Source organism: Diachasmimorpha longicaudata, chromosome 5 (genome assembly GCF_034640455.1).
Source record: "Diachasmimorpha longicaudata isolate KC_UGA_2023 chromosome 5, iyDiaLong2, whole genome shotgun sequence".
In the NCBI taxonomy this organism is placed as follows: Eukaryota; Metazoa; Arthropoda; class Insecta; order Hymenoptera; family Braconidae; genus Diachasmimorpha; species Diachasmimorpha longicaudata.
Genome location: NC_087229.1, coordinates 4,402,459 through 4,429,997, shown reverse-complemented (window position 1 = coordinate 4,429,997; position 27,539 = coordinate 4,402,459). Strand labels below are relative to the sequence as shown.

General features: G+C 38.0%; 2 protein-coding genes across 9 annotated transcripts in view; one reads left to right on the top strand and one right to left on the bottom strand.

Annotated features, from left to right (window-relative positions):
• The window catches only part of LOC135162355 (uncharacterized), a 105,335-nt gene that overhangs the window by 39,873 nt on the left and 37,923 nt on the right, over positions 1-27,539 (top strand). For all 6 annotated transcript variants that reach the window (XR_010298948.1, XR_010298947.1, XR_010298945.1 and 3 more), the window contains exon 3: positions 10,482-10,534. Coding sequence is in view for 1 of the 6 variants with exons in the window: in XM_064120720.1 (XP_063976790.1) it covers positions 10,482-10,494 (13 nt within the window). In the remaining 5 variants the exon portion in view is untranslated. The remainder of the gene's footprint in view (positions 1-10,481; positions 10,535-27,539) is intronic.
• The window catches only part of LOC135162349 (homeobox protein homothorax), a 291,410-nt gene that overhangs the window by 249,926 nt on the left and 13,945 nt on the right, over positions 1-27,539 (bottom strand). For all 3 annotated transcript variants that reach the window (XM_064120707.1, XM_064120709.1, XM_064120708.1), the window contains exons 4-6: positions 19,237-19,287; positions 10,473-10,523; positions 5,825-6,013 (exon numbers count right to left, since the gene is read on the bottom strand). In XM_064120707.1, coding sequence (XP_063976777.1) covers positions 5,825-6,013; positions 10,473-10,523; positions 19,237-19,287 — 291 coding nt within the window. The remainder of the gene's footprint in view (positions 1-5,824; positions 6,014-10,472; positions 10,524-19,236; positions 19,288-27,539) is intronic.

The window sequence follows — 27,539 nt, the reverse complement described above, 5'->3', positions numbered from 1 at the left end:
GAGGTTGACTCGTTTTTTCCCTGCTCATTTTAACGAGAAATACGATTTGCTCCAAATTTATAAAATCATTTCGTGTAAATCTCGCGTTTTTTTTTTCAAACAAGATATTAAGATAACAAGTCTCATCAGTAATTTATTTTTTTCTATAAAATCTTTATTCGGCCAATAAAAGAGATCATATTGTGAATAATATAGAGAATCCTTAAGGTTTGTCCCCATACTTTTCAAATTTATATTGACAAAAACTTTCGTTTTCCAAAGAAGTATTTTTTTCGCAGAAAATTTAGATAAAAATTACGAAACGCTCTGAAAAAAAAATCCACAGTAGCTCTGTTAAATTTTCCTAAACCCCATTTGCCTCCAAAATTATGAAGAAAATCTATAATTGTTCTTATGTATATTTCCTAAATTTATCTTGAATTATTTTCTCCATGTAGATGACAGTGTTCTATCAATCGAAAATCGGTAGATATTACCGATTACTCGCTTTCACTCAACAAGGCCATTTGTGTTTCCTCAACGAGCTGGTAAAATATAATCCATTAAATAAGCAAAATTAATAATCAACTCCAACGCATATATATTTAACTTAAACGAATGAGAAAAAAAATTAACTGAAATCATTCGGTAAGAGACATTGAATTTCTCTGTTAGTCCTGTGAAACGGGCGTCTCAGACGACGAGAATTGAGATTCCTGGAAGAAATTTCGAACAGGGCGAAATAAGAATTGGGGTGAATGAAAAATCTCCAAGAGGGGTATAATACCCACGGTTGGAAAGTGGTTCCGTTACAAGTTTTACTGCAGTTTTGCGGCTCGAAACAGCGAGCGCGTAACGGGTAGCAATTGAATTTAAATATTCAATTATGCGATGTGTAAATGAAATAGAAGTCCTATGCAAATGTATACACGCTAAGGGTTGTTGCAAATATAAAGGGTTAAATATTTATTAGACGAGGGTTAACCGAGATTTATGGGCGGACCTTGGCGGGTTCTACGCCAAACCGGGCGACGCTTATGCTTCACGAAATGAGGGAAAAGAAGTGTTGGTGGGTTGTTACCTGGGGAAATCACTGAGGGTTGGAAGGAATATTGGGGGTGGCTGATGTCGATTCGGAGGGAGAGGGCGGTACTTGAAGAATATTGCTATTTTCGGGGGAAAATATTCGGAGCACCATGATACCAACAGCGAGACGATTGATTCTTCATTTTTCGAATTATAATTAAGTCGACTAAACACTAATTTTCAAAATTCCTGACGTCTGATTGCGATAAATTCTTGTCAACTCATTCAGCATCATAAAGCTGGGACAATTTACGATTGAGATCGCTGATCATACGCCCTTTTTTACCATCAACTCATTGACATACCGAAGGCTTTCGATTTGAAATTTGGTCTGACCAATATTTCGACTAAAATTCGATCAAAAAGAGCTTATGAGCGGGGTTTGGAATCGCAAATTATCCCACCCACCCATTGAAATTCATCAGATGTCAGAAATTTCTCATGCAAGGAAGGAAGCCCAGTCATAACTTGAATAAAAAAAAAGTCATTAACTCAACAATGCTAACATTTATTTATAATGAAAATACGTTGATTGAGACAGTAGTTCAAACAGTATCATTATCGGTAATATATTATCACTATAATGCTAGTCGTATACAATGTGCGGAGTGAGTTGATTTTCCATGTTTCCTCTCATAATTTGTTTTTTTTTTCTTCATCGAACTTCCTTACGGCTAAATAAGTTTACTGTGAAGTATGTAACATCCATACATTTACAATTCTCATCCTGAGAGATGAATCTTTCATGTACACGTCTTCATTCATTATATATCAATCAACTTAACTCTTTCCTCCTCTTCTATAATATTTCAATCCGCGAATCCCGATGATTCACGTGATCAAACTCAAATGAAACGTCTCCCTCCTTCGCACTCCAAACGTTAACAAATTACGATGAGAAACAATACGAATCAAAAATGAAAAAAAAAACGTAACTACACGACATTCAACAAATGCTTATGCCCGAAAAATATTTGGGCGAGGTTTGAGTGTGGTTAATCGAAATGATAATGAAAGAAAAAAAATCCCTTAATTTTACTTGTGAGCATTAAAAAGAAGTCTCTGTTAATATTTATATAATATATATATATTTTTTTACAAGACAAAATGAAAATTCTCCATATCACGGTGAATCGGGCTACGCTGCACTGTCGATACACATTTTAGTCAATTTATGGTAATGATTATTTATGTAATTCATAAATGCACGGCTGAATATAATTATATCGACAGTGAGTGGGCGATTAGTGACACGACAATGCAGCGGAGAACGAAAACACTTGCATTTTTTTTTCTTCACTTCTTCATTTCATTATCGTTATAATGCCTAACTATTCGCGCGTGTATACGACTATTCGTCTCTTGTTCTTAATTTTAAACGGTTCGCTCTCGATGTCCGACATATATCTTCATATTTTAATTAATTAAGTACAGTCTTGGCGAGCACGCCCACTGCAACCTATGGCACTAAGTATTCACGTTTTGTCGTCGCCGTGGGTTTTAAAATTTTTTTCCATTTCCATATCTCACAGAGAATTGAACAAAATATGAATTAAACTCAATCGTATTTACAATTCTGGCCTTAAGCCCTTAATCAAAGTGAAATTTTGAATTTTTGCAGAACAAAATTTCGAATTTAGAGCCCAGGAAAATTTGTTTTCTGAAATCCAGGTCATACGTCTCATTTATCCCAATAATTACTGTCGAAGCTTCTCGAATTTCAGTTTGCCATTAGCCAAAATCGTTAGGCCTCGGTAATCCAATAAATAATTGTGCTAAAGAGACTTATGACCAGTGGTCTGAGACCGAAAAATCCTTTGCTCGATGATGAAGCTCTCAAGCTCCATCACAATTCATTTGCCTCATAATTTTTTTCATATCAACGCTGTAGTCAAAGACCATCGGTTCCATCCTTTCTTCATCAGCATCATCTCCAACCTCGTCCAGCTCTTGGAATCTCAATCCTTTGATTTACTAAAAAAACATTCACCTTAAGGAAATCAACAAAAACCGAGATGCATCATCTCGGCCCTAGGTTCGGTACTCGTAACTAGGGTTCTAGCAAGCAGGTGCTGAAATCCACCTTAACCAAAACACCCGGTACTTGAACCCAAGCCATCGACTCGTAGAACTGTACTGATATCAATGATAAAATCCAATTGAGAAATCATCATCACCAAATAATGAACATCCTCAATGGTATCGTGCATGCTGCTCCTGATGCCTTACCCGAATGCCTATCCTGCACCCATCATCATAACCCCAAATATCATTCATGTCAATGTAAAAAACATGCGCTAGATGATAAATCAAATAATGTCCACCAATGAAAGTGTCCAAAATGTTGCAACTGGCCAGGATATTCTCTTTATGTACATTATATCGTGCAATATGGGACTCAATTGCATTTTTTTTTCAAAGACCTTGGCCACAAAATAATAATGGATTCACGATGGCACAGTTAATAATTTTCAGGGTGCAGGACACATATTTTAATAAATGATTTTTTTTTTTCTACCCATTCACCACGGGCGAGGCACCAGACATATGCAGCAACTCGATAAATATTTTCTCAAATTGTTATTGATTATTTCAATTCTACAAGTCAAGTAGACAGGGTCAAGTACGGGAATTAAGGGGGGGTGGATAACGCGCGCCCTGCCGGCCAGGACTTGTACCTCACACAACTCCCTAGTTACGAGTACCGATACCTAGTTTAAAGTGAAATAACAATCGCATTCTATTCGTTATTCCATTAATAATTTTCATAATCGCATCGTTATCGTTCGAATTGACACGCACGTGTGCTACCGATCGTCATCGCCTATTACTCGTTAACATTTGATAAAGTATAAAATATATTTACAAAAGAAACGGAGCAAAATGGCTCAGCATTGTTAATGACATATTCAAATTATGACTTTTTTTTTTCCTTTCATCTACTCAATCCTCACAGTTTTCACTGCTTACTCACACATTTGCTCACACACTTTCTCACACTCTCTTAAATTCACACCCTCATAATGCAATACGAATGGCAACGCTAGTCATCGATAATTTAAAAACCATTCTCGTTTATCTTCGTCCTTGAACCGTGCTCGTTCGCATCAGTTTATTTATACCTCTTAGTCAACATTTTTCACTATTTTCTTTTGATTTTTATTAATCTCGTTTAAAAATAGACACGTATGTATTCTTTTACACGACCTTAAGAACTATTACGTATATCTTTTGCATCACGATTTAAGTGAATTGAAAAATGAAAAAATTATTGCCCCTTGTCATCGTTGCTATTTATAAATAATTTTATGCACCGATGACAATCGAGCGATTTATCAGGATCCAATACCGGAACTATGGGCCCCAAATGAATATATTTACGTATACTGTGTCTATGTCACGAAGACAGGCAGATAATGCCCCCAATTACGCTCTTAATCTCCAAAAGATTTTTAGTTTCATTGAAATAAAAGATAAAATCGTCTCGCCGTTATGAAATTCAAATTCAAAATGCAAAATTCGAGTCTCATTAATTTCTCAATAATCGATGATCCAGCAATCGATAGAATATTACCTCAATAAATCAATATTGAATTAATTTTCATGGAGTAGCGTAAATGTGATAAGTTTAAATAAACTTATTGGGAATTGTTAAATAACATCTAGTCGCTGGATCGTCAATTAGATAATCAAGTGCTCCCCTTTCCCAGTAGAAAATTACAATGTCTAACCTCATCCCCATCTCGATTATCTAGAGTCTTAAAAAAAATACAACCGATGACCCCCGCCGAACGCCTCAACAGGACCCTCCGGCCCGCGCACGAACCGCCCCAGTTCTGCCGAATCAACAATTTTTTAAAATTTATCAAAAAAAAAAAAAACAATGTCAAGAGAAATAAGATGATAACAGATGAATGAAGCAGGTGATGTGTCATCTAGAGTAGAGGACAGATGCAAATGGCAGTATCTCCAGAAGATGATGAATCATCTGATCAAGATTAATTTTCCAAAATTTTAGATAAGATGAATAAGATGAAATAAGATGAATATAGGAGACATAGACGTACACTGTTGGAATGGTTTACTGCAATTCCCAGGATTGATTCTGGGAAATTGTTATAGTATTATTTTGAAACTGACATTCCAGTTCCATCATTTCCAATGAAATTTCAAATTTCATGATTTTCCTCCCGAAATCACAATAACAATAATCCTCCAACAGTGTAGTATATAAAGAGGTTATGTGATGTGGATAACGAGTTGGATGGGTTGAGGATTCTAAAGGATAGAAGCACATGTTGATGTTAAGTATCTCGAAATGACTCTACAAGTAACATCGAACCCGCATAATAATTTTTCAATAAAAAAAATCATCTCAATTAAACTAAACATCGATAATCTACAATTACGAGCACGGATAAACAGCCGAACTGATGCTGTGGTAGGCGGCGAGGGCGGCGTGTGCGTGCGCGTGCGCGTGCGCAGGGGGCGCGGAGGCGGCGTGCGGCGATGTAGCCATTGCGGTGGCTGCCGCGGCTGCCATCATCATCTGTTGGTGCGTACGCTTTAGGGAGTTGGGAGTTGTGGCGGCGCTACTTGGGGTAGTGTTCGACTGCGGCGGGTGATTTTGGCTTTGGTTTTGGTTGTTCAGTTGCAGGGGGGTGGTACTGCCGATTGCATGGTGGTGGTGATTGTGATGGTGGTGGGGGGTTAACGCGTCGTGCGGATAGTAAGACGTTGACGATGGTGAGGTACTCACGACGTCCGGTGTACTTGCTCCATCAGTATGACTCGTACTGTCAGCTGTACTACGTGGTCCACCATCGAGCCCATTACCAAGATCCGGTGGTTTTGTGCTCTCACGATCATCGATCACAAGATCTATTGGCATTTTTCCTTTTAGGCAGCTTATGTACCGGTGGCAGAAGTTGTCGCACAATTCGTGAACCTGAAAAACAAACAAATTTTTAGGATTAATCAAAGGCTAGGCTGTGAATGATGGCGTTCACCAGACGATACAGATGTACAATTTTTGATGTTAAAACATCAGTGTGACATTTTAATGTATCAGCGGGGTCTTGGACAAGACCAAGAGCTCAGAGCGGACAGGAGAATGGAGGCTTGAAGCCAGTGTCCAGTCAACCAGAATGTTATGTATGCAAATGAACCATGACAAGCCTATAGAATACCCATCTTCCTCGTTTCTCGCGCAAAACCCGCCCTTTTCCCACTCTTCTATCTCTCCCCGACCAGCGGCACTGGACTTAGAAAAAGTATATGTATTATATAAGCAAGAGAAAAAAGTATTGAGTGAAAAAATCGTTATCTTGTTATATGTAAATTGTTTCTCTCCGTTTGAAAGTCTACTTGGGATTATGATGCCGCTTCTGCAGTACTACCTGCATCGTTCTACTCCAGCATGATAGAGCCCATCGTAACATACAGACCAGTGAAGGTTAGGGTGATCATTACCATAGGCCTCTTATATATGCCTCACTCACTATTCTTATTAGACAGGTATTTATATGTAATAGTCGGCCATTTTGCCCGGAAGGTGAAATAAAACAACTAATGCCTAGTGAAACGTGTTTTGCTGCTTGTTGTCTTAGAACAATGCACGCGTTTATCATGAATTATAGGGAGACCAATGGGATATCCCCTTTTATTTATCACGTATTTCAACTTGACGATTCTCGGGATAGATGTCCATTGAAATTTAACGTTGTTCAAGAGACACTGGATCTCGAGTCTTAAATTATATCTTCGGAGTTTCGTTGGCTCCCCTGGTCTTTCTCCTTTCCTTCACGACAATGCCTCTACAGATGACTATAGATTTCGAGAGGTAGCAGGAGAAGGAGGGACCGAAGGACATCGGCTATAATACCAGACTGGTTAGAATTTGATCCACCGACAGTCGAGTCCAACCGGCTGACAATGCTCAAGCCAAAAAGAGTAGAATGAAAAATAAGAGGTGAACTGATCATCGATAGAAGGCAGACAGCAACTCGTATCCATTCGGTTGTCTTCGGCAGTTCCCTCGACAACTTGGATCATCCTAAACAAGAGTATGGATATCCTCAACATCATATTTTTACCCCAAGAGGCTAGAGGTTGTAACGCAACCCCACAGCCTCGTGATATTGCCCTTGGCGACATATGATCCTACGTGTTACCCTTTGAGCCGAATGAGAATAGTGAACTGCCGACTCCTGAATGACACCGAGGACTTCTCATGAGAGAGTCACAGGATGTGCACAGAACGAAATTGTAATGAATAATTCAAGTTGATTCATTATTTTCGGTGTTCTATGTCGTCGGACAGACGCATTAGGTATGAGGTGAATGATCTAATGGTGGGAATTGATGGAGATTAGTAAATCTATGTGATGCCTCTGGGAATGACAGGAATATCGTGAATTCTTGGTATTCACAGGATTCCCTGAAAACAATGTTGTAAGTCATTAAGAAGAGAAATGGTCGAATCAATCCAGCAGTGGAATCAAATTTATTTTTCCAACACTAAGTGATTTGAGACAGAGGATCAACCTTTTCCACTCCTCAGAACCAGTTTTCCACATGACTTTCGATGGAGCCCTTTTCAAACATTCCGAGAGCATCGACCCTCCGTTTCTTTCATCATCAATGTCAAAATATTTTCTACACCAATGACCAAATTCAAATGATTCGTCTCGACGACTGCAGACAAGACGAATTCCTCAGGATGATCGTTACGTACTGGACGTGTCATACATTTGAACTGCTCACCCTCAGTATTGCAGTGAATGACCCAGCATAAAATCAATACATCATTTTCGGTGTTGTACATGGATAGAGACATTGGGCATGAAGCTAATGATAAAATCGTTGTAATTGATTGAGATTAGTAAATGGATGTGCTGCACGTGGGAATCACTGGGGTATCCTGTACCTGTAGTCGTCATGGACTCCCTGGAAACAATGTTGTAAGTCGTTAAGAAGAAAAATGGCCGAATCAATCCAGCGATGGAGTGAAATTTATTTTTCCAACACTATAGGCAGTTGAGGATTGTAAGTCAACCTTTTCCACTCTTGAGAACCAGTTTTCCACACGGCTGTGAATCCGACCCCTTTTCCCTCAAACATACTGGGAGCATCGACCCTCTACTCCCTTCATCACCGATGTCAAAATATTTTCCACGTCAAAGATCAAGTACAAATGATTCATCTGAACGACGAAATGCATGTAGCACGAATTCCTCACTGAAAGGGCCTTTTCAATTCAATGAGCGCCTTCAGGAATCTATCGGTTATCCTACATGTTTCGTCAGCATGTTACTGTGTACATGAGGCGCCATACATTTGAACTGTTAACCGCAAAAATTGCAGTGGAAGAAGCAGCATGAAGAACCGGTTTCCATCACGGAACTCAACCCAAGGAGGAAGTAAAGCCAAGTCAATAGCTCCAGCTATTTCTTTATTTCACATTATCTGTCCTTCACTGTGAACAACATTCAACAATCTCCTGGGTTACAACCAATCGTGAAAACAACTGGAGTTTTATTTTCACCGTAAATCGAAATAGAATGTAAAATAAGCTAGGTATGAGAGGTGGTGACTAGGCGTTGAGAATGTCTCGGTAATCTGGAGTCACTGGCCACTGGGTGGGTTTGCAAAATACCCTAACCGGCCATCCAGGAACGTCGCTGGTGCGCATCGACAACCCAGCCGGCTACCCCCCCATCGCTTGGTAAAACGTAATTATGCTAATACCCGATTGGCTTGAAAGAAAAAGGATAAAAGAGGATGGTGAATACATTCGTGGGGCTGTGGTGCAGCCGGATTGGTGAGGAAGAGTGGTATTTATGGAATCCCCTTCCTCTGCCACATCTTTTTGATCGCCACGGCACTGCATTCCTCAGGGCCAACACTATTTTGAATTTTTACTGGGATGAGAAGAAAAAAAAAGGCACAACACTTTGGGCACTGAAACATGGCGGAATTGACATAAAAAATGGTAGACACCATTGTGATTTAATACGAGATTTGTTGAAAAAAATTCGTTGGATGTCTGAAAGTCTTGAATTAAAACAATCGAAGGATTTCAATTAGTTGTAAAAAAAATCGACATTTTTAAAATGTCCAAAAGCCATCTTTCAACAAAAAGGGGGAAAGTTCCCCATAAACATGTGAAGTAGAGAACGGAAAACGTGGGAAAGTCTACAAAGACTAAATGCATACATAAACCACTGATCACCATTTCAACGTTTTATCTTGTTTTCTAGTTTTGCGAAATCACAGGATCATGAATTTCCAGAGTGAATGTTTAGCCTGAGATACGATGGCCGATGGTTTTAAAGCTGAATAGTAGTGAAGGTGGAGATTTAGCCCCGGGTATCAGTTTATAAGATAATCACCATAAATGAGGAAAATTGGTATGAAATTGCCTTCGATAAACTGGGCTGGACTGGTAGTTGGTTGCTATCCTATTGGCGTATACCATCCTATCCCTCGTCCATTTTAAAAAGTATTCGGACCATGAACAATTTCGATGGAAATACGCTGGATGTCCGATATTTTGTATGATAAAATATTGCTGGAGTGGATGGGGTTGAATAATATTATTGGATTAGTGCTTGGAGCGACAAGAAAATCTGGGGAAATCAGGGAATTGATTTAATTTACGATAACTCTCAACTGTGATCCCAATGTGAAGTTAGAACTTTTTGATAATTTATAGAGACTCAAGACTAGTCATCGAAGCTTATCAAAAATTTCATACGAATGACCATCAACATATTTCCCATTTAATCCACAGTATAGATCCTGATGAAATAAATTACCCCAAATGACAATCAAAGCGCTTTGCTTCTGAATAAATGGCGATCAATTCATTAAAAATCTCCGTAAAATTAACGATTACCGAGAACTATAGATAAAACCCCAATACTCCAAAGTCGACAAACTCCTTTTTACAGAATCATCCGTTGAATTCCAACCAAGCGCTTGTCGACGAGACAGCTAAATGACTCCACTTACACCATCCAGCTCGAAAAATCAAAAAGAAACATGAGCTTTCACCGCCATTACAGAAAATTGCATTTCTATACAAGGATACAAGCGAGAGACATTTTGTGCCCAGGTGTTAATAGCTCCCGACCATATCAACAATCCCCAAACGTGACCAAATGGAATAAAATGCACTCACGCACATCAACCGAACACTACCCTCGCCAAAACCAACGTATTTATTTTCTTAGCAGAGGTCAGAATATAGGGAAGAGCCCCCCGAGAGATTTATGATCGGATGAAAATTAACGAGCCACTTGAATTCTCCTGAATGACCTTATCAAAAACACATTGTATCAATCTCCCTGATGTGATTGATTATGTAATATGGCAAGAGATGAGATAATGAGGAATGTATTTACCTTTTCCAGCTCGAGGAGGTGAAACCGGAGGACTTGAATCGCTTGTACCATCTGCAACAAACGTAAGTAATTATTAAATTATTGGTAATTAATACACTGGAGTCATAGATTCCGTCAATTTTATTATTACTATCGCGTTCCAAGTCGTTGTTTCGTGTTGAGATTCCATTTTTTTTCTTTAAAAATGATGCTACGCAGTCGATTTATTTCCTTTTTTTTCGCGGCGTTAATTGACTTCGCATCCGCGCCGGAAAGAACGGACGGAATGCCCCGATACGGTTCCATGACTCGGGTTACGTTCTCCTTCAAACCCAACAAACTGAAATGAGAACAAGAACAAAGACACCGGCCTTTTGAGAATACACTCCAGTCTGTTATGTTGCTCGCCCATCGTTTCGCTGTGAAATTGTTGGAATAATTTTAGCTGTGTACTACGGGAGTTTCGATATGAGAAATGAGGATGTGAAAGACAAAATGGAGTTTATGGTTGCTTTTGTTTCGGGGGAATTCAATTAGGGCAGGTGGCTTTGATAGTTAATTAAGGGAGATTTTTATTTTAAAACTGTGCATAGAGAATACTGAATTTGGGATATTATTTTGTGACGCTTGATGAAGAAATAGTGACACGGTAATTAACCTTTGACGTTCGGTTTTCATGCGCATAAATAAATAAGAGAATAAAATGAAAATTTTTAATATTTTTTTAGTCATTTCTGGGTTGATTCATATCACGGTATTTTCAAGGTATTAAATGAGGATGTGAAAGACAAAATGGAGTCTTTTGTTCCCGGAGAATTACGTTCATAAGACAAATGGGTTTTCTAGATAATTATGGAAAACTTGAATATTAATGCTGAAAAAATTGAATTCGGGATTTGGAATATTATCTTGTGATGTTTAATGAGGAAATGGTGACACATTCCAGTGCATCTGGAAGTACGATAATATAACCCCTGACGTTTAGCTTTCATGCTTATAAATAACACCATCTCCTTGTTCCAACTCCGAGTTTTTTTTAATCATATTTTTCAAGCCCTTACCCCTCGCTTAATTAATATCACGTGATGAGCGATCGCGGCAAAACCTCGAGGCCGCATCACGCCCGAGTTGTCCATACGTACATTGGACTGAGTACATAAACACATGTGAATGTGTGGAGGCGTTGGAGTTTGTTCCTCATCTCCACTTGCCCCTTTACTCGGTTGTTTGAAGCACAGAGACGACATTGTGTACGAAGCCGAGAATTCTCGCGGATTTGTGATGGCAATGAAGAGGGACCAACACGATCGTCTAGAGCGTCCGATTCACGCCTCAATGTGATGCCTCGATTCCCTCAGACTCATAACGAGATCCACTGTTCGTCATTTGTATCGCGATAGTTTATTTAAAAAATCGAGGAACGATAAAAACGAGTCATTTGAAATGGGGGTTATGAGACTTCGCGGGTGGTACTAGGCAAATAAAATATTGTGACTGGGATAAAAAAACAATCCAAAGGGGTGCGACAAAATAGTGGATTATGGAACTAGGACGTAAAGCGCTACATTTCCGAGGGATTTTTTTCTTCCGCTTGGATTGGACGTGAGGTAGTGCATCACATCTGTACAATAAAGTTCATGAAAAGTTGGATATTTTATAATATTGAGTGGTTGGAATTCTCCTGTTACTCAGAAAAGAAAGAACTTTGCATTGATTTGTTATAAAACTACATAATTCCATTGAGCATTCAAGAAAGTTTTATTGCACAGCAAAAAATAACTCGAAGCTAACAAAAAATGTGATGAAAAATTAATGTTATCTGTAGTAATTTCATTTTCTACCACAGCAAGTGTGAGGATACCTAATGAGACACCTGAACTGACATTACTGTATGACATCTCCATGATCAAATCATTAATTACCCCCGTAAATTCTCGGTGACAATCAATGCACTACCTAACGTCGTTTTTCCTGTAATTTTTTATCATCATATTCCACAACTCTCGCATTATTCACCAGCAATAACGTGAACATTTGTCGTAATGTGGTAAAATACGTACACAACTGAGGAACAATCTCAATGTGTGTTAAAACTGTAAATGTGAAATAGATACAAGGTGGACGTTTTGTATGAAAACGGTCAGTTGGTGATTTCCGAGAGGTATGAGAATCTACGACGTCGTAAATCACCGAGTGGATCGTACTACTGGATCGATAGGAACGTCGGCCACTGATAGACGATAAATATATTGAGTACTTTGATCCGTTGAAAAAATGTAATTAAAAAACAGTAATTGCGAGAATAATTCAGTTGAATTTCTCGGGACAAGTTATTAGATTTTTTTATTTATTTATAGAGCCATTCATCAGCAATGAATTGGCACATTTGCACCAAAAAAATGATCTAAAAATCATTGATTAATCAGTGAAAAAAATTGCATTGATAATGAGGGTCATTAGGGTTGAAAAAAATTCAATGCAACATTGAAAAAAAAAACGAAATAGCCAGTGTGTGAGTGAGAAAATAGAAATAAATCTCAATTGAACAAGTCACAAAACACTTTATCAACAAATTAATCGATCAATGATTATGTAAAAGGCATTAAAATCAAATATACCCAACAATGAATACTATCAGCAAATAAAACAACCAATTTGTCAATTCAATTCATTTCACTATCACAAATTATCGTCGTTTATTTCAACGTGACGTGAGGATTCACGCCATAATATAATCATTAACGAGACTCTTTGATCGTCAATTGGCTTTTAAATATCATGCTATAAATTCGCATCGCGTGCGTTATAATGTAACGGAAGACGTGTTAATTTTTATATCCTCACCTCTATTGGATGGAAATCATGACTATAAAAAAGGAACAAAAAGTGGAGAAATGGAAATTGAAATAATAAGGAGGGGGAAGGATAGATCAGAAACGAATCAAATTTATACGTTTATGTGTCGCTGGTGAATAACCGATAGACGGAGACGGAGACGGCTAATGAATGGACGTTAATTGTATCAATTATCAATGAGGAAGAGACATCGGGTGAGAACAACCACCCAGATACTGTTTATATCTCTTATCGATGCAAACTTGATTTACGACTCTGGTCTTTCCTCATTTCTCCCTTTTGCATGAGTTTGAAATGTCTCGTTTAATTTTACTGCCTTTTTTTTTCTTTGATGGTTCGTACAGGTATCGATGTGATTTTAATGTTTCATGGAGAGATACGAGTCATATTGTCGATTGTTACGGTACCACTACGCAATTGTTTTTTTCTATGTTACTCTTTCACGCTGATTTTTTTTTCTTCTATAAATAATTTTATTTGCGATTGCAAAAATGTTGACCCCGGTGACCCGTGAAATTTATATGGGTCTCATTAATTTTTAAACCTCACAGGAATTATTTTGCGTTGAAAGGACCAATGAAATTTAAAAAATTCCTTAAATTTCCACTCTCCTGACCTTCGTAATAATTTCCCTTCACTCAGTAATTGAATTTCGAGACAAAAAATTTACCCTTAATATAATCATTACAAACCAGACGTTAGTTTTTGTCTCATGCATGAGAAAAAATGATTTACACTTGAAGATCACGCGTCACCGGCAAAAAATACAATTCGCCATCAATTAAATTTTTTCCAACGAATGAGAAAAAAAAAATTTAATACTGAATAATTTGTATATTTACATTGCACTCGTTGCTCGTGGCACGGGCCATCAAATGTGACTCTTGTGAGTCTTAATAGCACAAGATTTATAGTCCCCAGAGAGGGAGAAACCCGGACAGACGAGGACTAGACGCATGTCCACCCCTTTTGGCTGAATGTTAAAATAAAAAGCGTCAAAACAACGAGAAAAGAAGCAGTGAGAATGGAAGTTGAAGGAACGAGAGAGGCACCACAGTTTAAGAGGAAGCAGTGTCGTCTCGCCTATTACACAGTGGCCATATACGAATAAGAGGGAAGAACTAAAATGCAAAGATGGCGAGGCGATGAAAAAAAGCGCAAAACCCGAGGGGTGGGAAGAATGAACCGAGAAGCGAGAGAAAAAAAAAAGGAAATTCAGTGTGGTCGGTAGAGCGTGCATGTAGGGAGGGACTTTACTGCACCTGCATTTTTGTGAATATTTTCGGCGACATTAACGTCTTAACGAGCGCCATAACAAGGGAAAAAGGAGGAGTGAGAGCTATCAAGCTGTATACGAGGGCTATTCTATCTATCCTTGAATTATCATCATCAATGTTTCTCTAAAGCCATTAAGATACAGAGATGCCACCGAGTTATGAATGCAACGAAATTAATTTTACGAAACTAGTTCTAGAGTTTCTACATTTTTTATTAAAATAATCAGTACTGAAAATTATTGGATAATTTGAAGGCGCGAGGAAACGTTTTTTTTTTTCATTTCTATTTTTCATCACGACAGCCGTCACCATTATGTTCATATCGTCTTCTATTCTAATTTGTCTCTATCAAGGTAATCAATCAATCGATCAAATAAATTTATTTATTTAGATTTTTCCATCACAATCGATAAAAATAGGCGACAATATTTTTTAAAATTCTATCGGTTTAATTGTTCCTACAATTATCACAATTTAACTCGAAAAATTAAATTTCCCTCAATCATTTGTTGATAAAACAGTGGAGACAAATGACCACTATCGTTCAGCTATTATTTTTCAACGTAAGAACCGACAATTAGCATCTCATTGGCTCATTTCTCGCGTATGCTAATGGCAGTCTTATTTAAGTGGCAAAAAGAGTGAGAGAGAGTGATAACCCTTTGGGTTTCTTCTTCATCCATCCATCTTTATCCTTACCAGCCCCCTTGCCCCCCCCCCGTCCCTCCCCCCGCCGACGACGACGCGACCCCACCGACGTTTCAGTTGCACAGGGGGGCACCCTCGCGATCGCATTGCTCTTTTCCCTCGTTTCGTTTACGACACAGCAGTCTCAGCAACTGAGGTTGAAGAGACGAAGGATAAGAAGAAGAAAGAGACCAAGAGGCCAGTGAGACCTCCGTTTATACGCCCACCTCGAGTGTCGCTCCCCCCTTTTGCACACTCTGAAGAGAGTATACCATCCTCGTGAGGCCACAGACCCTAACACACCACAAAACCATTCGCTTTTACTCCTCAATAACAACCGTACGAGAAATTTCTTTTGGGAGTCACATTTTTTATGTCACTGCCAGTCTAAACATTTTCGAAGCATATTTCATCGGAGAAATATCAATCAAGGACTTTTTTTTTATACTGATTGGCTCCTGAATCATTTTCTGATACCCAATTTTGTTTTAAGAAATTAACAGCACTTTAAATGTAATGTTCAATTAAAAAAATTCTCTTCTGCATTTTTTACGCTCCCCAAAATGTCTTCAAGTCCTCCTCGTTAAACTCACCAAGGGACATATCAATTTCTATACTTGACCTCATGACCGCTTCATAAATTTGTTGACGTCTCTCAATCAAATTTTTCTCCCCCTTATGTCATTGTCTCTGTTCTGAAAATGCTACGAGAAAAAATACCAAAGAGAGTCAAGTGAAACCCTAGAGTGTAACGATACCCCGGCGCTCAAGGACCTTGACGAGGGTGAAAGGATCATCAGGATATTGATCATGTACACCGATACACTGTTTCATGACTGTAAAAAGGAGCTCGGGAAGTGTAAGGAATATGTAATGTTAAAAATTCAACTCTGGTGGTCTTCGCGCCAGGGCTCAAGTCACAAACTAAACGACTGCCTCCATTCAATCTCAAAAAAAGCCACCTGTATATGTGATTCGGGTATCCGCGCAAAAATTAACGTCTCGACGTCTCCTCAGTCACTCATCAACTTCAGTCTGGTTTAGCTCCCTCATTCCTGTCTTTTCGTTTTTTTTTATTCATCAAATATCAATTTTTGGTTGTTTATTTCTGCACATGGCTGGCTTGTTAAACACGAGACTGTCTATATCGTAAATTATAACCCCGAAAATTGGATTGGTCCTCGATCGATAGTCTACAGCTGTCATTAATATGATCATTTGACAATACTTGCCACTTCACTGATTTTTTGAATGATCAATCTCATAAAAAATATATATTTCCAAAGAGCTTTTCGATGATTCACAAAATTTTCAGAGGGCAAGTTCTTCAAGAGCCCTTCAAAACCTTCTCCAAAGACTTCATAGAGGAAGGCTTTTTTGAAGATCAGAAGACTTTTGTAGGCCAATCCTTAAATTACTCATTTTTTAAATTACAGCAAATACAGTTTTTTTCAGCGCGGTGTGATAATTGAAAAAATTGTGTGGATGACACCATTTTCTCAGTATAAATTCTCCCATAAATTTAGCCATCATATGTGCAAACAAGTTTTCAAAAAGATTTCTTCAGTGAAATTGCAATCAAGATTTCTCTTCGCGTCATTTGGAAAAATCTATTCCTTATAAAATAATTCCACTTATGATAATAAATTATTTCCCAGTTGCACAATGACATTAACATGAAGAATGTCGTGTTGGCGAGTCACCCAGAACGACCCCCCCCTCCCCCATTTACTACCAGCCGACCATTTCATACAGGTAAAGTCAAAAAAGTAAGTTGTAAAAAAAAATTATACCGACTGAACCCAAAGAAAAATGTCGACTTCAACCTTCGTAAAAAGGTCAAGAAAGCTAGTTAAAACAGCAATTCCACTTCCGAGGACAGAGAGAAATAGAGAGAGAGAGAGAAAGAGAGGGCGAGGTGCAAGACGTTAAACAGAAAGGCAATCTGCTCACCCTGATGGAACTTATCTATTTCGCAAAATTATCCTCGAAGGTTGAAATAAGTTAAATGAGTAAACAAAAACAACGACATTTGTTTTTCTCCAATAGCTCCGGTGGATTGCACTACGTTTAGATACCACTCGGTCATGAAAATGCGACTGGCAAGGGGCGAGACGAAGAAGAGGATGATGAGGGAGAGGGCAAAAAATAGTGGAGGGTTTAACTAGCTTTAGCGGCTTAACGATAGTGGGACTCATTGCTCGGTAGATTGCAATTTGACACGGGGAGTAATGAAGCCGCGATGGCTATTGTATTTTTTATAATTTTTAAAGTCATAAATGACTTCAAATAACGCAAAGTTCGAAAAAACTATGATTCTGGGATATTTTCAGTCGTTTTCGTGCAGCAAATATAAATAATTTAACTGCAATATCTCCCAAAGATTATTTCGAAGAATTTTTTCGCGATCCAAAAAGATTTTCAGAAGATGAATCCCTCCAAAAGCAATTTATGTTTCTATTCTCACTTTCGAAAAATAAATGATCTTCCAAACGGAAATTAAAGTTCTATGATTTTTAAATAATAAATTATTCGTTGAACAAGAAATTATTGACCCCTGTGAACCTCCCTGACTAGTGTCGTCCATCAGCTGCCCATTCCCTACTGCAATTATCGATCATTAAAAACCCCGAGAAATAATTTATTTGTGGCTGATTGATTGATTGATTGAGTTACTTCAAACGACTATTTGAATGGAATTCTCTGGCATTTGGTTTTGCTAACCCACTAAGAATTATGCCGAATATTCAATACAAATGTGTGTTTCACCTTCTTTCATTCTCGCTCAAGAACATGTTGACAACGACTCACTACTCTTTACAATTTAGATGAAATCCCCGTTTTTCCCCGAGACGCCACCGAAGACGCCGACGCCCGGAGGCATTCATATACGATACGGATATGCATTATGCAGAGATACCCGAGTGAGACACTCTGTGGTGAAACTGCATTATATTTTACGTCTAGTCTTTCACATTTTTTTCCTCCCGTACTTCGGTGGATTTATTCATATTTTTTTCCGGGGGTTGATACTGTTTAAAACAGATGGCGAGAGTCTTCAGAGGTTTTAGAGAGGATTTTAAAGAGAGAAAAGAACCTTAAACAATCCACCCAATGTTTAAAATAATATATGCATTTTTTATTGCAAAAATGTCATTAAATATTTTCGACAAGTTGGGAAAACAATATGCAATTAAATTGAAGTGATAGTCCACATTGACATTTTACTGAACATTTTTCTCCGCTTATTTTTAGAATATTTTTCTTGCAATTAAATGTTTATTTGAAAAAATCAAGAAATGGACGGGTTTCTTTAAGGAGTTATCTTATGTTTTTTTTCTCAACATCTGGGATTTTTCGGGCTATTTAAAAATGTTATTTCCACTCAGAATTCCCCCCGAAGATAAAAAAGGTATCCGAGCCACTTGTTCCCATTATCTCCGATCAGAATAAAGAGACACTGAAATCTCTCGGTATTTTCGAAGGTCCTCGAGAAGAATCACCACGAGAATGGCTTGTAGTTCACTGAGGCTACAGTCGGCATTTTAACACAAGACAAGAAAAAAAAATAGAGTGAGCGCGAGGGGGGCTTCGAATAAAAGGCGGCAACTGTACACTCAGGTTTACTCGGGCGCGAGGCCACTCCTCGAGGCTCTAATTACCTCAGGGCGCGCGCGAAACAGCCATCGAGCTTCAAATTATTTCCTGCTTAAGCAACACATGTTGGTGAGATATACCTTAACGAGTATTGTGAGGTCAGGGGACATTTGCTGAATTTCTTCAAAAATATTTTTCATTTTTTTCTAAATTAATCGCGAATTTGATTTTGTTTTATTCAACTGAAGGAACCGAAAAAAATGTGATAAATAGTTTCCACGTTTTAAATTCCGAAAATTAATGTAATTACTTTTAATATTTATATCAAATTGAGATATTTAGAGTTAATGGATAAAGTTTTGACTTACCAAGGAATCAACCTCCGGGTCTGCAATATAATATGGCTTCTCTTGTCTGATCTGTAAAAATTAGAAAGAAAAATCGTTAGACACTTCAAACATTTGCTTTTAAAAAATTAAAAAATTAATTTTCCCAGCTAATTTTTGTTTCCCCCACAATTTCTCAATATTTTATTGATGAATTTTCATTAAATCCTCATGATTTTCCGTTTTATTCTCTGGAAAATTTATTCTCCTTCAAAAGTTCCCCAAAATATTCTTAAAACAAACAATATATTTTTCACTTCTTTCCTGATTTTTTATGCTAATAAAAATCAATACTTCGTCTACTGTGTAAAATCGTATAGAAATTTTCACCGGGAAAAACTTATATAGTTATCTTGAAAGTAGTTCCACCCCTATGATCGATGGAGGTGTGAGACAAACGGTTGTGATATAGCTTGCTAAGAATCGATTTTGAACACATTATTCATGAGTACAGAATTCTGAATGGGCTCCTCTGCCTCGTCGAGTGTATAGTAATGAAGGTGTCTCGTACAGTTGAGCAAAAATTCTGTCAAGTTGACCGGTGCACAGGGGTAAGAACGAGATGAGGATGGAGTGAAAAAACAGGGGGCGATGAGAAAAGTGCTCCCAGGGTCTAGTTCTTGCGCACTCTCAGTCGCTGTTTTTCGATGGTCCCAGAGCGACCGCTAACGCCAATCCAAGCTGACATACGGTATTACAAATTGTAAACAGCACTTGAATTTTTAAGCACTTCAAGTGGTCATTTTGCAATAAATAATGCCATTTTTCATCATTCTATTTATTGAGAGTTCAAAAGATTCGGATTTCTCCAGACTTCTCACCTTTTGAACTCTAAAAAATATTTTTAATGCGAATTTGTGACGTTGAAAGCCTTATTCCATCATCAGGGACGAGAAGGATAGTCAAAAATCTCTATAAATTTTCAAAGTCATCAATTTCTTGAAAACAATTGACAGCAATTGTTTATAATGAAAAAAATTCTGTTGAAGAGGTCCTCAAACAGAAGAATCTTCGCAACTGATCCTTATTCTGAAAATTCTGCATTTCCTAATTATTAAAAAATAGGAAAATTCAAGAATTAAATAATAAAGAAGACGCAGACCCCCAAAGTCAAACAAATTGCAATGAGCCAGTGGGCGTGACGAGCATATTCCCCCGATCCACAGACATAATTCAAGTCCAGTGCCGTTAAAAATATTATTCAATAATATTTAGAGAATGGTCTGCACTGGTGCGTCTGCACGTTCCAAGGGTGAACGAATGAAAATGTGTTATATTTTCAATGTTGTGCGAGAGATTCTGTTGATAGATATACGCAGCCAGCTGCCCGGTAACACCGAAAGTCTGGGGGTTCTCTAGTTTCCCCAACCCCCAGCCCTTTCTTGTCCTCAACAATAAAAAAAATTCTCGACTGAGAATGAACGGAAGGAAAAAAAAACAATGCCACAGCATTTTCCGACGAGTATTCCTAGCGTCAACGGGGAATTTTCCTCGGGGCAATAAATATTTTACAAGTCAGTATAAAATTTAGTGGCAATCGGGGGAAGTTCTCAGTAACTTGGGTTCAACGAAAAAACACAGGACAATTGCTGGAGGGTACGGTAAAATAATAGTTGTAGAGGATCATCTGGACGGTGGGAAAGGGCCTCAGAGGGTTTCACCATTTTCACGGTAATTCTGGCTGAGACCCTTGTAAAATTCACGAGTAGCCTCGTTGACTCTCAGTGACTTTAAAATTTATCAACTGTTGCCTCACTTAACTGACTTGGAACGCGAAAAAAGGGAAAAAAACGAAGGAATTCAATAGCTGAATTTTTAATTAATCGACTTCCCATCATAAAACTCTTTCCACGGAATAATTTTGAAAATTTCCGATTCCAATCTCTGGCCATAAACCCCTTCCCAACCATCAGTTTTCGTACAAGGAAATTAAAAAGTTTGTTTTTGTGTATCACAAAATTGTTCGTCCGAACATAACTTCAGCAGTTAGAATCGTTTATGAGTAGCATTCCGGATCGGGAATTGTTCCACCTATAAAATGTCTCCAGTTTCATCCCTCCACCTCACCCCAGATATGTGCAAAAGTAAAAAAAGTCAAACTTTTCAAATTACGTAAATTACGCTGTGAAAAACTACATTTTCTCGGTAAATTAATTAATGACGGATCTGTTATACCCGAAGAGCCTCCCATCCCAATAAATCCACCATCTCCCTCGTTCCAGTGACGTCACAAACTGGTTCGCAATCGAGAATTGCCCCACCTTGGATGAAAGATACCTTGATTCCACTCTCTCGTGTCATATCATTGATTTACCACGAATTCCAATTAAATTCCCTGATGCTCTCCTTCAATCTCCACCCCCTCCACTCATTCTCACGGTTTATAATGCCACACTCGGTACAGTCAGGTTTCTCTAACGGTGAAAACACCTTTTCGCACACAACCGTGGTGGGCAACCCCATAAAATTGACGAGTAACGAACCTGGGCCTTCACTCCTTTGCATAAACATACGTGCCAGAGTTATCCCAACAAATATGTATTTTATCTTTATTTATGTTTATCTTTTCAATTGAATTTTTTTCTCATCGGTTATTTTCCTCACTTTATCAATCGCTCGACAGAAGAATTGATGATTTGTTATCAAACAAAAATTTTTCGATAAGTCCATTAATTTTGTCTTCACACAGTTGATCAAAATTCTTCAATTAATTTATTTTTAATTGCGTTAATTTTTTAATGGGTATTTAATTATTCGTTGACAATGGTTAAATTCAATGTTGGATACTGGAATGGAGAAAAGAATGAAAAAACAATGTCAATAAAAGAGATAAATGAAACGTGAAAATAATTACGTTTTATGTTATATAAAATGAATTTTAAAAGCATGAAAATAGCCGGTAAATTTGAAATTTCAAATTCTAACCTACAAAAGGGACAGATAAATCGCTTGGAAGTCACACGCGTCAGCTGTTTTACCTCTCTCAATACTCGTTGGTGCCTTCTCCTCCAGTATGGCGTTTACGACGGGTTTAATGCCCCCGAAGGTGCATTCTAATTGCGCCAATAAATCCCCAATGGGGACTGTCCCGGGGTATTATAAGGTTGGCATATAACACCCAAGTGTATTTCTCCAGGTAAGAGGCAAAAGACACAACTTCCGGTGACAGAGTCGTTTTCGCTTGATGGTTCTGTTTCCACTGTCATGTTGTTCCAGTAAAGAGGAGGGGGTTTATTGGATTTGTCGGGTAGACCGGCAGGAATCAACATCTTCCTTAGCGCAGTGCAGAACAAGACATCGCGAGCCTTTTTTTTTCAATGAATTTCGTCCGTTTGACCTCAAATATCGGTGGAGATAGACAAGTTAGAGACATTTATCGATTGAACAAAACAGACAACATCGAAAATTTCTGAAGCTAATTAAAAAAGGTCGTTAATTAATGTCCTCTCAATCTCACCCCTGTGAAGATATCCTCAAGGAAATGAAACAATTTTTAATCACCACTAATTCAAAAAAAATTCATGAAATGATTATTTAAATGAACATTTAAATTTACCTAATCACTTCCCTAATCAAGAAGCGAACTTTACCAAAAAAAAAAAAAAATAGAGTACTGTTTTGGTAAAAATAATTCTCGCACACGAATGACATGAACATTTGCGTTATTTCCCCAAAATATTTTTCTCCACGAAGACCACTGCCAGTAACTGTTCTCAACCCCAAAATGGCACCGATTGCATCCCCCCTCGCGGTACCCCCTGCGTCGTTCCCAAAATTTCCCTTCAAAACCCAAAAACCGCTCAAAAAAATTCAACAAAATGAACGGGTGAAGCGGAGAACTGCTCTCTTGGCTGTTCACGAACGTACCCCGCAGTGAAGTGGTTGATGCAAAAATGGAACGGGCATCTATCCCAGGTACCTCAGATGAAAAGGACCAGTGGAAGAAAGAAAACAGAGGGAAAAAAAATTGAAAATACCTTGAAAAAAAAATTGGTAGAGGGGAGTCCCTGGCACAACAATGAGCCGCCGGACTCAGCAGGATACGCCCGTGGCACGTTTTAGGCACGGCACGATGCACCGAGAACAGACAAGGAGAGAGATAGGGCCTCCTGCGTCGTCTCATGCGACGCCGCGGCCCCCGAAGAGGACCCGTGGGGGGATAATGGCGTAGAAACCCCATTGAATAGATCAATTTACAATGGCACGAAATGAGCAACACACTGATGCCCTTTAACGTTCTCTCTCGCATATATATATATATATCTATATCTATATAATATATATATATATATATAAATTTCTTTTATCCTCTGTTGTTACCCCTAGTGTTATAGTACTCTCTCCCTTTTAAACATGTGCGCATGTGCATAATGGCCAAGTTTTATTCGGCTTTTTTTTCTCGAGTTGAGGTTATGTGCGAGTGTGTGTGTGTATGCGCGAAATAATCCGTTCGCCGCGTGCGGCCCTATTGTCAATGGAGGCTGTGGAATTATCGGGAGTATTATCTGCCCACCAACGCTGAATTTTCCACTGCGAATGAATTTTTCAGGGTTTTTCAGACCCCGAGGATCGACAGTTTTTTTTTCAATGAGGGTTTATGACGAGAGATGAGGTAATGGTGGAGTGAGGATTGGCTTGTTGGGTACTCAGGAAAATTTCCGTTTCCAAACGCTACAATCGAAGGTCTGTAGGCTCGTTCATTGGGGAGATACTGAGAGTTGCGTTTTTGCGACGCTGTTGGCTGTTTTTTCGGTATTAAGGCAAGGGTGGGGAACAGGGGGGTTTAATTGTAGAGGTGGAAATCGGAAATTTTCCTGGCTATCTGATGGAGTTTAGAGTATTTGGATATCCCTCCGGGTTCCCGAGATATTGAAGATATTATTAAATACTCTTCATTACGATTTTTTTCCTGTGATTTCTTTTATTAATTTTTTAAAAATGTTTCATTGGTTTCAAGTAACCATTTGCCTCACGTTGTTCATAAAAAATATGATCTATGATATGAGAATATTGACACTGACTGACTGAATTTTCACAAAGAATAATCCAAAAGCCTTCCAGACGGGACTTGTGAGACATGCGAAATATGTAGCACGTAGCGTGAGGTGGGCAATAGGTATCTGGGATGTTGGGGCGACCCAGAACCCTTTGACGAGTTTCTACCTGTCTTAGTTGTCGGTGTTGAAAAAAAAGTGAGGGAAGAGACGAGAAAATAAAAACTAGCTCTCGCGTTCGAACAGATCCATTGCGCCACAACTAATCCACCATTTCAAGAACATCAACACCGGGAATAACAATTACAATAAATAATCACCGAATTATTTTTTTATTCAATTCAAATGATCTCCATTTTTATCATTTGAATAAAACAGTGAATGCCAGAATTATTTTTCTCGTTCGTCCTTCAATAATTCTTGGAATATTCAATTGACTCAATGGCTTCTCATGTTTAATGCACGAAAAAATGAAATTGTTGAAGCCACTTGATCTTGAGATGTGGAAAAAAAAATTTTTCGTTCGTCTTATCCATATCTCGAGAGCCGAAAAAAAAAATTGCGTCAGTGGGTGAGCTTAACTCTTATCGTTATCAGGATGGCAGAGCTACTCGGGCAATAGCACCGACAACAGCTACCCGTGTTACCTGTGCTCTACATATTATCATCACAAGTTAAACTAAAATCAACTCAGTGGAATGAATGTTGGGAGATAAATGAGCCTTTCATCTCCCTCTGATACACGAGTTTAACATACGAAAATTCTATTATCTCTCGAGTAATAAAGACACGAGTGTGCATACAAATGATTTTAATCCGCTGGCGTCAACACTCTTTCCTCACTGTGGAGTGAGTGGAATTTATTTTTCAAGTGGCTGAAACCAGTGGAACACTCCGATCCAATGAAAGAAGAATAAAAAAAAAATCTTGACTGAGGAAAAATTATTTTACGAGAGCTATCACTCTTTTGTCGTTTGAAAACGATTTCACTTGACCTGTCTGCATGTGTTATCGATAATATAAGTCCACATTATTGACACTAGGATGAGAATGTCGGTAAAAAATGATTGCATAAATATTTTTATGCGGAGTTGAACGAAAATAGGGGAGACGAGAAACCGAGTGTTTAATTGAGTGTTTAATTGAGAATTGATCAATGTTGCGGGGGTTTTTCGGGACTCCAAGCGTTCGCAATCCCGTAGAAAATATTGAGGGGATAAACAAATGTATCGAAACAATGAAAACGCTCCAAATTTTCAATCTTATTCAAGAAAAGATGACCTGAAAATCTTGCGTTTTTTATTTTGATGAATCTGTCCCATTTTACCGCAAATATCTATGGGAATATCGAAACTAGAGACAATTATGTATTGACAGAAAAGTAGGAAATTTCCTTGGCTACAAAATGGCGCCAAGGATATCCCTCTACCCCTCATCCCTCCAGAGATATCGCTAAAAAACCTCAAACGAATTATTTCGGCTTTCAAAAGTAACTCCAGTTCAGAAAAATTCATGAAGTAAACAAGACAGAGACATTTATTTATTAATCTTCAAATCGGAAATTTTCCTCGCTGCAATATGGCGCCAATTAAATATCTAGCCCTCACCCTCCTCCTATTTATGAAAGCACAATCACATAAATTAAAGTAGCTACGTAAGACATTTACTAATTTCACGCGTAAAACTTTTTCTCCAGTGGTCAATGCAATCACCATATGTTCACATTCGAGGCGGGAAATACAAATAGGGCGCGCAGCGCATTTGGTGTCGTGAAGATGTAAAAAGATATTACATTAGTAAGAATTTGAGGGGCAGATGAGAAATTTTCAGTTATCGGCAAGTCATATATTAATACTATAATAGGAATGGTGATTGATAAAAACGCAAATATGGGATGATAAAAACAATGGAGGACATTCAATTTAGACTGGAACTTTGTTTTTTGGTATGTGATGTATTCACTGACCCAGTGGTACCTATGGAGGGAATACACACACGTCTCAAAGGAATGTAGACGCTCAAAATGGTTTTTAAAAGGCTCCCTCCACCTCACATCGCTGAAATCCAACATCTCGGGTTACCTCAGAATGTGAAGTGTCCTTGGGGAATGCCACGGGGTTTTTGGTTTATAGAAGATGAAAATAATGGACAGAATGAAGAAGTGAGAATAAATTCGTTGAACGATAAAAATTCTTCAGTTTTTTAATATATTGAGGTGAAATTCTGACGGGTTAACGCACAAAAATAAATCGTGTAATAAATATTTTGAAGCATTTGATATTTAATGTTCATCAGGAACAAGAATAAATTAAATAATCTTTCTCTAGAAATATGGGATAATGTGAAGAGGAAAGAAATCTAACAATGATTTATCCAGACAATAACAATTTCAAAAAAATGCTAATTGAAGGTTTTTTTATTGTATCTGACAAACTAAACTGACCATAAATTTTCAAGAACTAGAAATTAAATGGAGTAGATAAAACTAAATGTTTCTGTGTTATCTTTTTAAACTAAAGAACGGCGCAAAAAGTGATAAAGAAATAATCATTATGACCTGACCTTCACGCCATAAAAAAGAATAAAACTATTTTGAAAAATTAATTGTACAGAATTTTGAACGACAACTGATCTAGAACAAGAATATTAACAATTTGTTGTTAAGTATGCCTCAAAAGTTCACACCGGCCAAAGTAAAATAGAGAAAACCAGAATGGTAGAAATTAATTTTGAGCTCAGCTCAGTCACAAACGATTGAATCAATTTTTTAAACTAACCGATAAAAAATCAAAAATTCAACTCAAAAGTTTCTTTACAAATCGTATTATCATTAAATATATTACTCAAATTTATCGAGAAGCCTTCAAGATGAGAACAAAATCAATATCTTTGACTTTGCAATTTTCAATTCTTAATCTTCTGAATCTTCCGGAGAATAAATGAAAAATCGAGGTTTATGGTGAAAATCATATTTTTTTTATTGAAACGCCACTTCTGGGAATAAATCACGAATTTGTTGAGTGGTTTAAGAGGCCATCCCATGAAGAGTCAAATGGAAACGTTTTCATTCGAAACGACCATTATCCCCCGAAATGTGGAAGCACTCTGGGTTATTCAAACGGAGCAATACGACGACAGGAAGTGGCGTCGAGACGCCCATGGGGCGCGTCTCCACGCTGTACGGGGGTATATATTTGGAAATAGTTTTGTACAAAACACGGTATTTCCAGGGAAATAAGATTTTCCCCTATCGGAGCATTTACAACATCCGTTTGTCTCTCTCTCCGTTTC